This window comes from Pollicipes pollicipes, unplaced genomic scaffold, assembly GCF_011947565.3.
Source record: "Pollicipes pollicipes isolate AB1234 unplaced genomic scaffold, Ppol_2.1 Scaffold_3447;HRSCAF=4054_pilon_pilon_pilon, whole genome shotgun sequence".
In the NCBI taxonomy this organism is placed as follows: domain Eukaryota; kingdom Metazoa; phylum Arthropoda; class Thecostraca; order Pollicipedomorpha; family Pollicipedidae; genus Pollicipes; species Pollicipes pollicipes.
In genome coordinates, this window is record NW_023596297.1 from 27,442,764 (window position 1) to 27,456,541 (window position 13,778).

The following is a 13,778-nucleotide window of genomic DNA, read 5'->3' on the forward strand; positions in this document are numbered from 1 at the left end:
TTTCTGATTCCATGTTACAACATACATCTCGTGTTCTCAGCAGTCAAAAATAAAAGCGAACGCGGTCTACAGATGTCCTCCTAGCCGTGTTTAAAATGACTGATATCATCGCAGAATATTCATGTGGGGGTCCACCAGAGAGGTAAATGAGACCTAGCGGTGGAATCGAGACACGTCGTTCTCACGCTGCGCACGTCTGTTGCAGATCTGGGACCATCGGTGGGGCCGCACCATGGCAGCCAGCTCCAAAGTCGCCGTCCTTCCTCACAGTCCTCCTTCACCTGCTGAGGACGGCCGGTGAGCGGACGACGCCCGTTGTTTTCCACCGCGACGCCGGCTAACTCATCATTCATGCGTCCGGCCCGGCGACAAAAGACTGGAACGTATTCGTTTTAAGCAAACAGTACAGCCGTGATGATGTTTTGGCCGCCGGCAGGTTCAATTTGGGACGGCGGTAGATACGGACCCCCTCGAGAACTATTTCCTGGTATCTCCACAGAGCTAAACAAGACGTGAGATGAAAACGTTAGAATGCCTTAGAGAATGGGCCAGGCGGGGAGTCTGTGGATTTTTCCTGGCCTCAGAACGTTTGGGGACTGCGGACACTTTTTGTATGGCTTCAATGTCTGAAAGGCTCCCGGCATACCGCCTTTAATAATGCCAGACCGTGCCACCATAATTTTGCTGTTTGCATTGTTGTTAAACGCTTGGCGGTGCGTGCGTACATCCACAAGCATTCTCAGCACCTCGGTGCCACAGCGTTGGGCAGCAAGAGGCATTGCGATCAACACATGAGCGGCGCAGCAGAAGGAAATAGTTTACCTCACATCCCGCCCTGCCGCTGATGCGTCAAGTTGGATCAGACGACGCCATGTTCAGTTTTCACACCAGGAGATTAAGTGCTAGATAGTTTGTTCATTCATTCAATCATTCATGTTGCGTTATCCCATGCGGTCACTTACACTGGTTTTAAATGACGTTGACCCCTGACAGAAAGCAGCTTTGTTTGTCTGTGTCCGGGGAAGCCAATGCTCGAATCTAATGGTTTTTTAAGCCAGGTTTATCAGAAGCTATCTATTGGGTTATTGAAATACGTATGGATGTTAATCAAGATCAATCAAGACAAAGCTGGCATGTCTAAAGGGGTCGTTCGACGCGTTAGAGGATATTGATAAGCTAAAAAAAACATGGCATTGTCTTATTCCTGAGTATCAGTTCAGCCCATCTACATAGTTAATAATGTTGTGTTATGCAGGCGATCAATAAGTTTAGGTTCCGGCTCAAGCCTGTACCAGACACAACGTTGCGGAAACCGTTACAGAAAATACTTTTTAACAAAAGGCAGCATAAATAATTAAATTCTCTAACCACTTCCATAATATTCAAGCAGCACAAAAAGCTGGCCAACCCTTGTCGTAGGCAAAACAAGATGAGATGATGTATTTTCTTTCAGGCAATGCCATTGGGCTTTCAAAGTTGATGATATGCACATTTTTTAACCCTGACTGGACAAAGACACGTGAGGTCATGATTCCGAAATAACGGAGCATTGGTTCTGAACTAACGGAGAAAAGCCAATTTCATTCACATTAGAAATACACATTAGAAATTGAACGATGATACTTGTCTTGAATAGTAATCGGGTATTCATAAACAAAGAGGAAACAGATGAAGGAGACGAAAGTATTGAAGAGAAGGTAATGTTGTAAAAAATGTTGTTATGTTGTGCTACTGTTGATAACAATAAACGCATCTACATGGCTGGGTAGTTTTCACGGCATAGCTCATCTGTGTAGGCCACAACGTTTTGTCTTCGAGACGGGTTTCGGAAACAACTTTGACTGGTTTTCGGTCAAGTTCATCCACATCTCTGAGTCAGAGGGTGTATGGTGTATTCGCCGTAACAATGCATGCAAGTTAATCGTCATTTTAAAGTTAAGTTATTTTCGTCGTTATTTCAAGTTCAACGTTATTGGATAACGTAAAACAGGGAATGTTCATCTCAACTTTGACGCCTGCTGAGCTTCCCGCATGTATTTTTGCTCCATTTAGAGAGCAAAAATGCTGATGGTTGGCTTCGCAGCGTTTCTGTTTATTTTGACCAATCCCCCAGCCGTTTATTCTAGTCTGCTGTTTTGCGTCCAAGCTTCCGAAACACTGAAGTGGATCCGTTTTAACGACCATTTAAGTTCGCCCCTCATCAACGATGCATTGTCTGCGTCGACCGGGCGCTCCGCTGCCTGCACTTCGTCACCGGCTCGCAAGTCCCCATCCGCTCGCTGCCACTCGGCACCGAACGCCTCCTCGTGGACACTCGTCCCCATTCGCTCCAGACAACTCCACGCTTGGCTGCGTAGCTCGGACACATTCATGACCCGTTGCAGGCCTTTTATCAGCAGACGCTCTCTGCGGCCTACAGCGGAAGCAGACGATAATGGGGCGACAGGGTCGGACGTAAATGCTAGTCCAGTTGTCCAGCCACTCTTCCCGAGCGTCGGCAGCTGTCCAGTCTCCCCTCCTTAGCGCCTTCAGTTGCCCGGTTTCTCCTCCCGAGCTCAATTAGTAGCCTCGCCGCTCATCTCGAGCCATGCAAGGAGCACCACATATACTCCTACGCACTGCCAGTTGTTTCACCTGTCCTCTTAAAAATGGCTGGAAGCACTTGACCGCAAACACTGGACCAAGATAAATGAATCCAGAACACATTTGCTGTTCGCGATTTCTTCCGAGCCCGGTCAGTAATCCCGCCTTTCAATCCGAGACCCTGCAGTCGTTCAGTCTGTCCTCCTAAGCCATGTCAGTCGTGCCACCTCACCTCTCCTTCTGAGCCGTATTGCCATGCACCTCTTCTCCCGAACCACGTCAGCAGTCCCACACCTCTTCCCGAACTCCGTTAGCAGTAGTTGTGCCTTTCATCCCAAACCCTGCATGTAGTCTAACCTCCCTTCCCGAACCCTGACAGGAGTCTCACCCAGTCCCATCTCCCCTGCCGAGCCCTACCGGCCCTCCCTCCCCCCCCCCTTCCACGGTCTCCGGGCCGATGCTGATTTGACGAGGGCCCGCCTCCCGATGGCGGCCCGTGACGGGCGGTCCCACCGCCACGCCGCGCTCGCAAAACTTTACTGCTCACAATAGCGGCTGCGGGCGAGCGCCGCCAGCTGAGCCCGCTCCCTCGCAGCCCCTCCCCCCTGACCGGCTGACGCTGTTTTCCAGGTGTGGCAGGTGTGGTCTGGGACCAATGGTGGACCTACGACGGTATATCAGGTACGTGCCGCGCCTCCGCGCCGCGGGCCGCCGCAGCCGGCACCACAGCCGGGGGACACTCGCATCCCGATAGTTGATGGCTTATTGGCTCCGCTGTTTTCGCTGTGACCGAGCGTGGCCCGCGGCCAGAGGGAGGGTGGGGCGACCGTACGAGGGAAGGGGTGGGACATTCGACCCGTCGGTGGTGGGGACCGCAGTCGTTCGGTACGAACCAGTGCGCGGTGTCGAGATCAGAGGGACGCGCTGACGGCGGCTCTTAGGCGCGAAGTTCGGCCGCGGTCAGATCAAGTTCTCGGGCTGAGGCGCGCTTAACTTCAAGACCGAGCATGGGTGGTTGCAAACTTTTGAACTGGGCCGGTTGGATAAATGTTGTTAAGTGTCGTGGACTTGCTGCATACGTTTGAAGAAGCGCGCCTGGAGCATTCGGCAGCATACCATTTTTGAGCGGAGCATTTCTAGTGATTTGATATGCTTGTCAGACTGTTGGCGGTCTTCCTTGGGCTTTCCCGTCGATATTTAAAAACGTTGCAACGATGAAGGCGGAAGCTATATCAGAGGGCGTGACAGTTACATGGGCCCGGGAGACGTTGAACACGCGTCCGGGTCGTTGAACGCAAGCTGGGGTGAGTAGGGCGGGTGGGAAAGTGGACCAATTTAACCCCTAAGGTATAGAAAGCTATGAAAGCCAGACGCGCTTAACTCACAGGGTAGGCAGGCCTCTATGTGAACTAATTTTGTAACATATTTAGATATCTCGTTCGTGACCTTCGGATCAAAGAATGTTAAACAGGGTGAAAATCACGATCGGTATTTGAAGTGCCCCCAGACCTTATCACACAATCAGCTTCAATCAAGGCGCGTCTTTGCACGTACCAATCTCTCGCAGTCACGTCATTTCTTTAGGGTCATTTGGATAGTTTAATTTAAAATACACGTCAAGAACTACATTAAGTGACATGCCTCTCACACAAAAGTTCAGTGAGGTCATTTTAATTCAGTGACGTACCCCAGCCTTCATGAAACCAAAGCAAAAATTTGGCTGCCGTCATTTTAATCAATAAATTCAAAATAACGTCGAAAACTAGCCGGGGAAGCAAGTTTTTCAGCAACGAAAGCTGTTTGGTCTGACCTTGATCTAATTTTCATACTTTACCTAGTGCCAACCTTTTGAGTTATAATCATAAATTGATCCTAACTGTCAAAATGTCAAAGCAGTTTTTGCAAAGTGGTAAAGCATTGCCTAACACTCACTAATGGGTCGTTGTCATCCAGCCAGAAACATTTCCAAAGAAGTGTCTTCGCTGACAAGCATGGCCTGGCCAGCTATTTCATTATGTTTTTATTAGACAAGGCCATTCACTTGGCTAGATCTACACACAGTTGGGCGTGACTACGTAGCAAAGTTCATGAGGTATTTTTTTAAACCTTTAGAGTTTAAACTGACCTTTCCAGAGCGCATGTTAAGTGATGAAGATTGTGACATTGCACATCGTCCCAATCCGTCTCATATGAACAGTTACAAATACGAGCCATACCGATCCACCATATTTCAGCACAGCTAAACGTACAATGTAAAATGTGCAACACACATGGGCATCTTATAAATTCTGAAATTCACTTTTAGGTCGCTTTGAGTCTTAAAGTCTCTTAAAGTCCAGTATCCAACCCATTTCTGCCGGATTTTTCTTGGGCCATTGCATTCCAACCCGATTTGATTAATGGATGTCTTCTGAGTCCATGGACTTATCCGTCTTGGAGACATCTAGTGTTCATTGCCGACTTTTAAGGATTAACAAGGTCAAAGCAAGAGATGCAGCGTTTGGAGCCTGTAGGCACGGCGCGGCGCCTAAGTTGGAGCTCAGCGGGCCCAAAGCCGTAGAGCACTTCGCGGATTGGATCCGTCCGCGGATTGTGGAGCCAGCCGCGGGCTGGGTGGAGCCCGATCAGTAATTTCCACCAAGACACGAATAAGGAACGCACTAGATTTTCATATCGGCCAGCTCACATGGATTGAATGGATTGAAAACCATTTAAATAAAAATTTTACCAAATAGTCACTGAAATACTCAATGGAGGCTTTAACTCATGCAAGCACGTTTAAAACAACAAAATATATGACTTTTTTCAAGCAACGCATAAACAGAAGCCAGTTTCTCAAGGCGTAAGTGCAATCTCATCGCAAGTATTAATGTGTACTTTTGATTTTACAAACCACGCATTAAGCCAGTTTCTCAAATCCGTCACGTGACTGTTCTGAGCATGTATAACCTTAACCCGAACTGTCATCGATTAGGACAAAATAATATGTAGGTTTCCACTTGTATGGGTCGAAATCAAACCACCCACATTAGCTTACAAACTTGAAGATGTTTATCTCCAGCTACAATTATGACGCTTTGGCCAAAAAGCAGCGTTCATCAGGATGGGACAGGTACCAATACTGCAGTGGTTAATGCGTCTGGGTACGGGTAACTGTGACTGTGTTAACTGTATTAAAGGGGCATAACTGTGAACTGCAGATAATGTTCTTGAAAATGACTGTCTCAGTTCAAAACGCCATGCAAATGTAAAGCATTCTCTTCAAGTCTCTGAGTCAGACAATTGTTCATTCTTTGACGAACAATCAATGTAGCATCGTCAGATGCCTAGTCAAGGGGGAGGGAGGCATGGTTGTGCCAGGGGATGTATTTGGTACCGGAGCAGTTTCATACATAGGAGTGTGTATTTTTTAAAAAAAAACTGCACATAATACTCACACCTGACAATCAAGCTTAATTTCTGCTAAAGAGCTCGGATACAAAGGTCGCAGCTGTGCAAGAGCTTAATGCAAGCAATTGTCCATCGAGCCCAGAATACAAAGGCGGACGATGCCTCTCTGTGTTAGTGAGAATTAGTTTCTTAATGCCTACAGTAGCGCGCTTTGAGGAACACGCTTCCTCAAGCGCACACATAGAGCTCATAATGACGCACACCTTTCTAATGTCCTCTACAACTAAGTTTCATTGCGAGCCGAGCACCGAAGGCTGAAATATCTCCTGCGTGCCGTACGCACGCGGTACAAATGGATGTTCATTCATTTGTTCTTTTCATTTTGCTCATCCAATTTCTTCACATTTCAGAAGCTGCGCGAATGACGTGAACGATATGAATGAGCTGCGCACAGGAAATTGGCTTCTGAAAGGAAGAAGATGCTTCCTTTGAACTCTTGATCCCAACGTTTACATGTAGAAGACACTGCAGGTCCTCTGGCACATTTAGAGCGCAGATTTGGCAACATTTGTCTGCAGGCTTATCCGATCATTATGTATATGTTTACCCGCACAAGCTAAACCGACGATTTATTGCTGACGGCGAGCGTTAATGGACCAAGCCTTGGCCTGCACATCATTCCACGGGAAACGTATCGGCTAATAGCTGCTATCAGTAGACTCTAAGGCGTCATTGTTTTGTAGTGGCGCCTCTTGTGCGCGCTACGAGCGGCACCTCAGGTGTGACTGCGACGAGCGCGGCGCGGATGTCTTGGATCCGGCGGATTTGACATGGGAGGCAGTTGTGGGACAATGCGAGCCTTGATCATTGAGTGATCAATAGAAGCTTGCCTTTTCCCACGTCGGTGGAGCAAGACTAGTAGCAAGCCTTGGGACTCGCACCCAGTGCCGCCAGACTTCAAGCTTGATGTCCTTCCCGACCCGATCTCATGGGTATCGCAGAGTACAGTATATTGCCCTAGCTGCATCAGCTTCCAGGTTGGAATTGCATGTCGATATTATGATGGTTAAAACAGTGCAGAGCTCTTTGGGATTATAACAATATAGTGTAAGCTAAGCAAAAGTGGCCTTTATTAATTCTGGCGGGACCTAACGTAACACAAATATTCGGGCATTCATTCGAGAAGTGCCGGTCACTGGTGTCCACAGCAGACAATCCTTTCTTAGTCCGCAGTACGTGGGTAGGTGTAGATTAGTATAAGTCTCTCGTCTGACACGCAGGCAGTGGACAAAAACCTTGCATTTGACGATGTCGAGATCCACGATATCATTTGCTTTGGAAGGTTCGTGTTCTAGCTTGTGCTCAACCGGCGTCTCTCCCGCACGATCGCCAGCGAGAAGTCCGAGCAGAATGGTGCTCTCAAAAATACAACAAAAAATACTGGAATCTCCTGCCCAAAATCGGGTGGTACTCCATTGGTTTGGTTTGTAGCATGTCCCAAACTGTGGTAAACCTTAAGGTATCGATAAGTCCTTTGATGTGTTTTTGTCGCCAGGTCTTTTTTTACTACTTCTTTTTTCAAAAAGTAACGCATACATTCTGTCGTGCGAGCCTAGTTCCGAGGTGTGAAAGGTGATTTTAAGATTTTCACACCAGATGAGGCGAACGTTGCGGCCGAGTGTGCAAATGTTGCGGCCGAGCGTGCTTGGAGCTTTACAAAAAGGGCCGCGAAAACAATGCCAGCTCACATCTCAGGTGGCAACATGATTTCTTGGGATCTAATGGAATCATGACTAATGGGGCATGATGATCCTGAAACGCGAGACAAATAATAAGCAAGGTGATTTTGAAGTTAAAACTATGCGCACCAGAAACTAAAGTACCGCTCCTCCTGTCATTACATGCTTTTGCGTGGCCGAGTGCGACTCGTGCGATCCACTGGCCGGACTGCTGCTCTGGTTTGAAGCACCCACCCGCCCACCCGTGTTTGGTATGGGCTCACTTTACTTTCCGCCAATACTTTTGGGCTCCACGATACAAAAATGAAGCGATCGCGATCCACCTTCTTGGGCTTGTTCATTGACCTGCATCGCAAAGGGATACAAAGCGTGGTCCCCTCACAGTTTTTTTTAATAAATCCCGAACCGCACCCAACAAGCTCACCAAATTTGCTTTAGCTTTCGGGTGACCAATTTCTACACTGCGGTGAAGAATAATGTCGATGCTGTGAAGTGTGGTCGCGGGGTTGTTACATTATCAGTCAATGGGTCCATTTGTCCTGCTTCGGTGGAAACGGCGTTGCTGCTTGGGTCAATGGTATGACACAGGGATGTACTGCGTCGCCAACTGAGGGTAGATAAAACCAACCTACAATCGGGTATGTGCTTGACCTTACTTGAATGGAATCGATTTCAGGCCTGACTCACAGCCAATCGGGTTGACTCCGAATTTAACACACAGTGACTATCCGAATTATTGTGTCGACACAGTTTCGATTCAGCCTTCCAAAAATGATGCTGTCTATTCTCCGACTCAAGGAAGTAATTTCAAATTCTGGAGTCGACCTCACTCACTACACTCGGCAAAAAAGGAAAAATAAGCCACCTGCTTCTTATCTGTGTCGCAAATCTCCGTGGAAACCAACCAACAAGTAATTGGCAATCATCCTCAGTGTCGCAACGGTGCTGCGCTAGCACTGTTCGAGCATTGCTGATACTGTGCAGTGCAGTGGCCTAAAAAGCAAAAACAATGGGAATATTATCATAGCAATGCTTCGAACAGTGAAAAAAGAACAGTTTGTTGGACGCTCGTGTGCTTCTTTGGACGCTGGTGCTTTTGTTGCTCCGTGCACCAAAGCCACGCTCACTCCCCGTGCGTATGGACCGAATAGGCGCAGTCGTATTCGTGGCCTCCAAACGACACCGGCGAGTATTCTCTAGCCCGGCTGCAGGTGTGCAAGCGGCAAGCGCAGATACGATGTTGTGGAAACTTGCGCACATGCCTAATTTCCTGCAAGCGAATAGAGCTATCCGTAAAGAGGTTTCGCACCACATGCAGATCAGTATACCGCAAGGCAAATAACATGGTTACGAAGACCCTAGGGAAAGCTGGTGTACAGTTCGTCATTCCCAACGTATTTTAAAATACTCAAGTATGTGCCCAAAGGAGACAAAAAAAACAGCGTTTGGTTTTATCATCATTTTGTATTGTATCGTATCAGTAGTTTTCCTATCCACGCGTCGGGTCATTTTTTGTGACGTGGCAAAAACAGAGACCGATCCGACAGTGACTGACCGGATCAGGACCAGACACTGAGCTGATCGCAACATTGACTGGTCGGATCAGGACCTGAGACAAAGCTGATCACGATAGTGGCTGGCCGGATCAGGACCAAACACTGAGCTGATCGCAGCAGTGACTGGCCGGATCAAGACCTGAGATTAAGCTGATCACGATAGTGGCTGGCCGGATCAGGACCAGAGACTAAGCAGATTACGACAGTGACTGGCCTGAACATTTAATGATGGAACAAGAGAACAAAAGGGCGAATGGTTTGGTTTACACAGATGGCACTTCATCCCAGCCCTGCGCAGTCGGCACTTCGGTCACCAACCGTTCAAGTTAGCATCTGTGCTGAACAGGTCAGGACAGATCAGGCCAGCATGGCACTGCCAGATCAGCCGGGGCCGGACAGTCTCTGGACGCCGGTACCGCCGGGGCCGGACAGTCTCTGGACGCCGGTACCGCCGGGGCCGGACAGTCTCTGGACGCCGGTACCGCCGAGGCCGGACAGTCTCTGGACGCCGGTACCGCCGGGGCCGGACAGTCTCTGGACGCCGGTACCGCCGGGGCCGGACAGTCTCTGGACGCCGGTACCGCCGGGGCCGGACATTCTCTGGACGCCGGTACCGCCGGGGCCGGACATTCTCTGGACGCCGGTACCGCCGGGGCCGGACAGTTTCCGGACGCCGGTTCCGCCACCCGCCGACCGCCAGCCGCGCTCGGCGGACCCGAGCGCGGATCGGCAGACCGCCGCCGTCGACACACGACGCTCAGCTTGATCGCAGGCGTGCTCATTTCAGGATGTCCTAGATCAGGAGATCGCCGACCGGCAACTGATCAATACAGCGTTGAAAGAGCACCGTTGCAGTCTACAAACACCATTTCCGGGGATCCAGGGATTGCTGACCGGCAATTGATCATTAAAGCGCTGAAAGAGCACCGTTGCACTCTAAAGACCCCACTTTTAATGAATGCCTGCGATAAGGGGGTCGGTGTTGGTCGACGAATTGTTGCAAAAAGATGACAGGTAAGCTGGGGTCGGCTCGTCAGCCAGTGGAGAGTGGTATGGAAACGACGGCACTTGCGATCGGTGTGCTTGGGTATGTACAGCCGCAAAGCGACGGTTATAGCGCCCCAGTGTAACGTGCGTGCCAAATCATACAAACTCTGTCCCTAAAGGTCGTAGGTTTGCGGCATCGATTTCCGTTGAGCGTTGGTTGCCACTGATGCTCCGCGTCGACATCGACCGCGACCGGGCCTGCCCGCAGGCATGGCTTACTGGGGCGTGTTCAACCCGGACTGGAGCATGTGCCACGATGGCAGGCGTCAGTCCCCCATCAACGTGGAGCCGGAGTCGCTGCTGTTCGATCCACACCTGCGCTACGTTCACATCGACAAGGCCACGGTCAGTGAACGGGCGGTCCGCCGGGTGGGGGCGCACCACCCGCCCCGGTGTGGGGCGCAGGGGGAAGCCGGGCTCTTCGCCACCGCACAGTGCCCCAGGAGGGTACGTTCGACTGGTCCGGGGGTCGGGCGCGCCGGCAGGGCGCTGGAGCTGCCTCGCTTATTGTCGTGCTCTCCCAGCTGGGCTCGGCTCAGTTTGGATGGTGCTCATCACTAGAAGATTTTGGTTAGCTGGCTGGCTGCTGTGCCTTTGAGTTCATCTGTTTCTAATTTCTGTTTGTTCATCTGTTTCTAATTTCTGTTTGTTCATCTGTTTTATCATTCTGTCATCTGTTTCATCTGTCCTGAGTTTCTGTGTCTCTATGTTTATCAAATCACCATGCAGGAAATAAGAAAAACGTGACCGCCTGACTACACGTGCTACATAATGCTAACAGACGGTGATAGTAGCTTCAGAGGTGCGAGTGATGTTTTGCACGCCTCTGTAGTTTCAGTGTCGTAATGCATTGAGACGCAACAACGTACCGCATAATTGTTTCTGGGCTAAAGCGTTATAATGCATTTGTCTTGCTATTGACATGCGACACGCAAATGCAGATATAATGCAGAACCTTATAAAAATGAAAAAGTTGTGAAGAAAGAAAGTAGAGAAGAGTACTTAACTGTTGCTCACACGATACACCTCGATATGTGCTGTATTTGCTGGCATTCAGATTCTCATCCTTGGACCATCCTATAAGTTGAACACTTTGCCTTCCGTCTTCCAAGAAAGTGCAAAACCGTGAGCGTTTCAGAACAATTTCAAATTACATCAGTACCAGCAATTTTGTGGGTAGGCGATGATGATTTAATTACCGTATGTAAGGTTCCGTCATTCGGCAGACTATATTAGTTCACGAGAAACGACGATTTCGTCGCCAGCAGAGCCCAACGATCGGCTATTTATGCCAGCAGTTCGATTACCGAGGCACCGGGCCACGAACTCGCCGGTGACTAAAACCATGTTGGTAATTTCAGCTGATCCACATGATTCGTGCCTAAGATACACATAGCATTGTTTGTGTTAGCCATGGCTTCTACTCAGAACACATTCAACTAGGCTCATGCTCTGTTTCAGTGCCCAATGCCACCATGTCTCCCAAAGGCCAAACAATACTTAATGGGCTTACATAACAACCCCAGAAGAAGCAAAGTAACGCTAAGCACGGAATCCAATCACTTAGCTGTGCAGTGGGCCGGCGGTGTCTCCCCGTTCCCCAGCGGTCAGACGGCGTTACTGTCCCCGGCCGGGCCGCCCCGGGTGGACCAACAGCCAGGCGTCCACGGCCGGCGGCGGGGCTCCGACGCCCCGGGGGCCGCGCGTCCGCCGCCGCCGCCGGCGGTTTACGGCATTATTGCCCGCCGGGCCGGTCCCGGGGGCTGCTCCGAGGCTGCTCCGCCGCCGGCGGCGGCGGCGGCCGAGCGGCGAGGGACCGCAAGCGCGTCGGCCGGCCAAATCTCGGCATCATCGCGGTAGCGGTCCGCCGGGACCGGTCTAGATCACAGGCCGACTCCGGACGATCGTCCGGCTCCGGCTCCGGCTCTGGCTCCGGCTCCGGCTCCGTCTTGGGCTCTGGCGGAGGGAGTGGGCTGGCACGAGAGACAATTTGTGGCCGGCGGGCGTGAGAAAATGCAGCCGGTGGCGCCGCCGCCGCCGCCGGCTTAGCGAATGCGTACAGCGGTTTTACAGCTGCCGGAGGGATACTCAGGCGGTCTTGGGAAGCGCTAAACCATGCCATTATGATCTTTTTGTTTATTGTTAGTCACAATGTCTATACTGAGAGAAGAGCGGAATGATATAAATTCCTAGTGTTGTCCGACGTAACGAGCAAACTGTAGGTGAAAAGCCTCGTGGTGCTGCTTCATTTTCTATCTGTGATAGAAAAGACGATGTAACTTGTCAAACGCCAGCCTTCGCGCTGCACTAAATAGCGCAATTAATTGTCCAGCCCATTATCGTGGCAGCCTTTCCCGTCGGTTGGATGGCTGACTGGGTAATTCTGACAGCCTCCTGGCCCAGCCCAGGCCAGCATGCGGACGTCATCATACCCACCCTCCTCGGACCGGGACCGTCGTGCATGTTCCGATCACGAGATCCGCGCACGTGCTCACAGGTATCGGGCCATCTGAAGAACTCGGGGCACGGGGTGGTGTTCAACATATCGCAGGAGCACCGGGGGCGTGTCAACATCACCGGCGCCTCGCTCAGCTACAGGTCCGTGGTGGCCAGCGACGGCCGGTGTCCGCGGAAGCTGGCCGCGATAATGTGCCGACGCTCTTCTGGCAGGGGTAGTGCTGCCTCATGCCACACAGCAGTCAGGGCCAACACCGCCACATGCGGTATTCAAGTTAGTGAGTCTAGTCTTTTCGGTTTTCCAAAAAGACATCCCTACAGGAATTTGGGCCAAGTTGTCACTTATGACAGTGTTCGATGATATGATGACTGATGACATTGATGACGGTGCATGCCTGTCCTGATCCGCGCACCTCCGCTAATCGTTTGCGCTTACCTGATCCGAAACATCCCCCCGTGATCCTTACGCCCCGCTTGATCCGTGCACCCCTCTGATCGGTACCCCCTGAACCCTGCGTTCCTCTAATCCGTGCGCTCCCGCCGGTCCCTGCGTTCCTCTAATCCGCACGCCCCGCTGATCCGCATGCCCTGCTGATCTGTTTGCTCCTCTGATACGTGCACCCCTCTAATCCGTACCCCTTTGATTTCCACACTCCCACTGCTCCACAACACCCTTCTAATTCGTATGCCCCTCTGATCTGTACGCCCCGCTGATCCCTGCGCTCCTCTGATCCGTACGCCCCAATGGTCTGTACGCTCCCCTGATCCGCACGCTCCTCTGATCTTTATGCCGCTCTGGTCCGTGCGCTCCCGCTGATCTGTACCCTCCTCTGATCCGTACGCCCCTTCTGATCTGTATGCCGCTCCGGTCCGTGCGCTCCCGCTGATCTGTACCCTCCTCTGATCCGCACGCTCCTCTGATATGTATGCCGCTCCGGTCCGTGCGCTCCCGCTGCCCTGTTCACCGCTCCGTGGCCGGCGGTAGCGCGCCCGTCGCCAGGCCCGG

General features: G+C 51.0%; 1 protein-coding gene across 1 annotated transcript in view; it reads left to right on the plus strand.

Annotated features, from left to right (window-relative positions):
* LOC119092371 (carbonic anhydrase-related protein 10) overlaps positions 1-13,778 on the plus strand; it is a gene marked incomplete at its 5' end in the record, with an annotated part of 42,368 nt that overhangs the window by 21,043 nt on the left and 7,547 nt on the right. The window contains 4 exons of the mRNA XM_037215335.1: positions 206-297; positions 3,214-3,264; positions 10,524-10,660; positions 12,813-12,913. Coding sequence (XP_037071230.1) covers positions 206-297; positions 3,214-3,264; positions 10,524-10,660; positions 12,813-12,913 — 381 coding nt within the window. The remainder of the gene's footprint in view (positions 1-205; positions 298-3,213; positions 3,265-10,523; positions 10,661-12,812; positions 12,914-13,778) is intronic.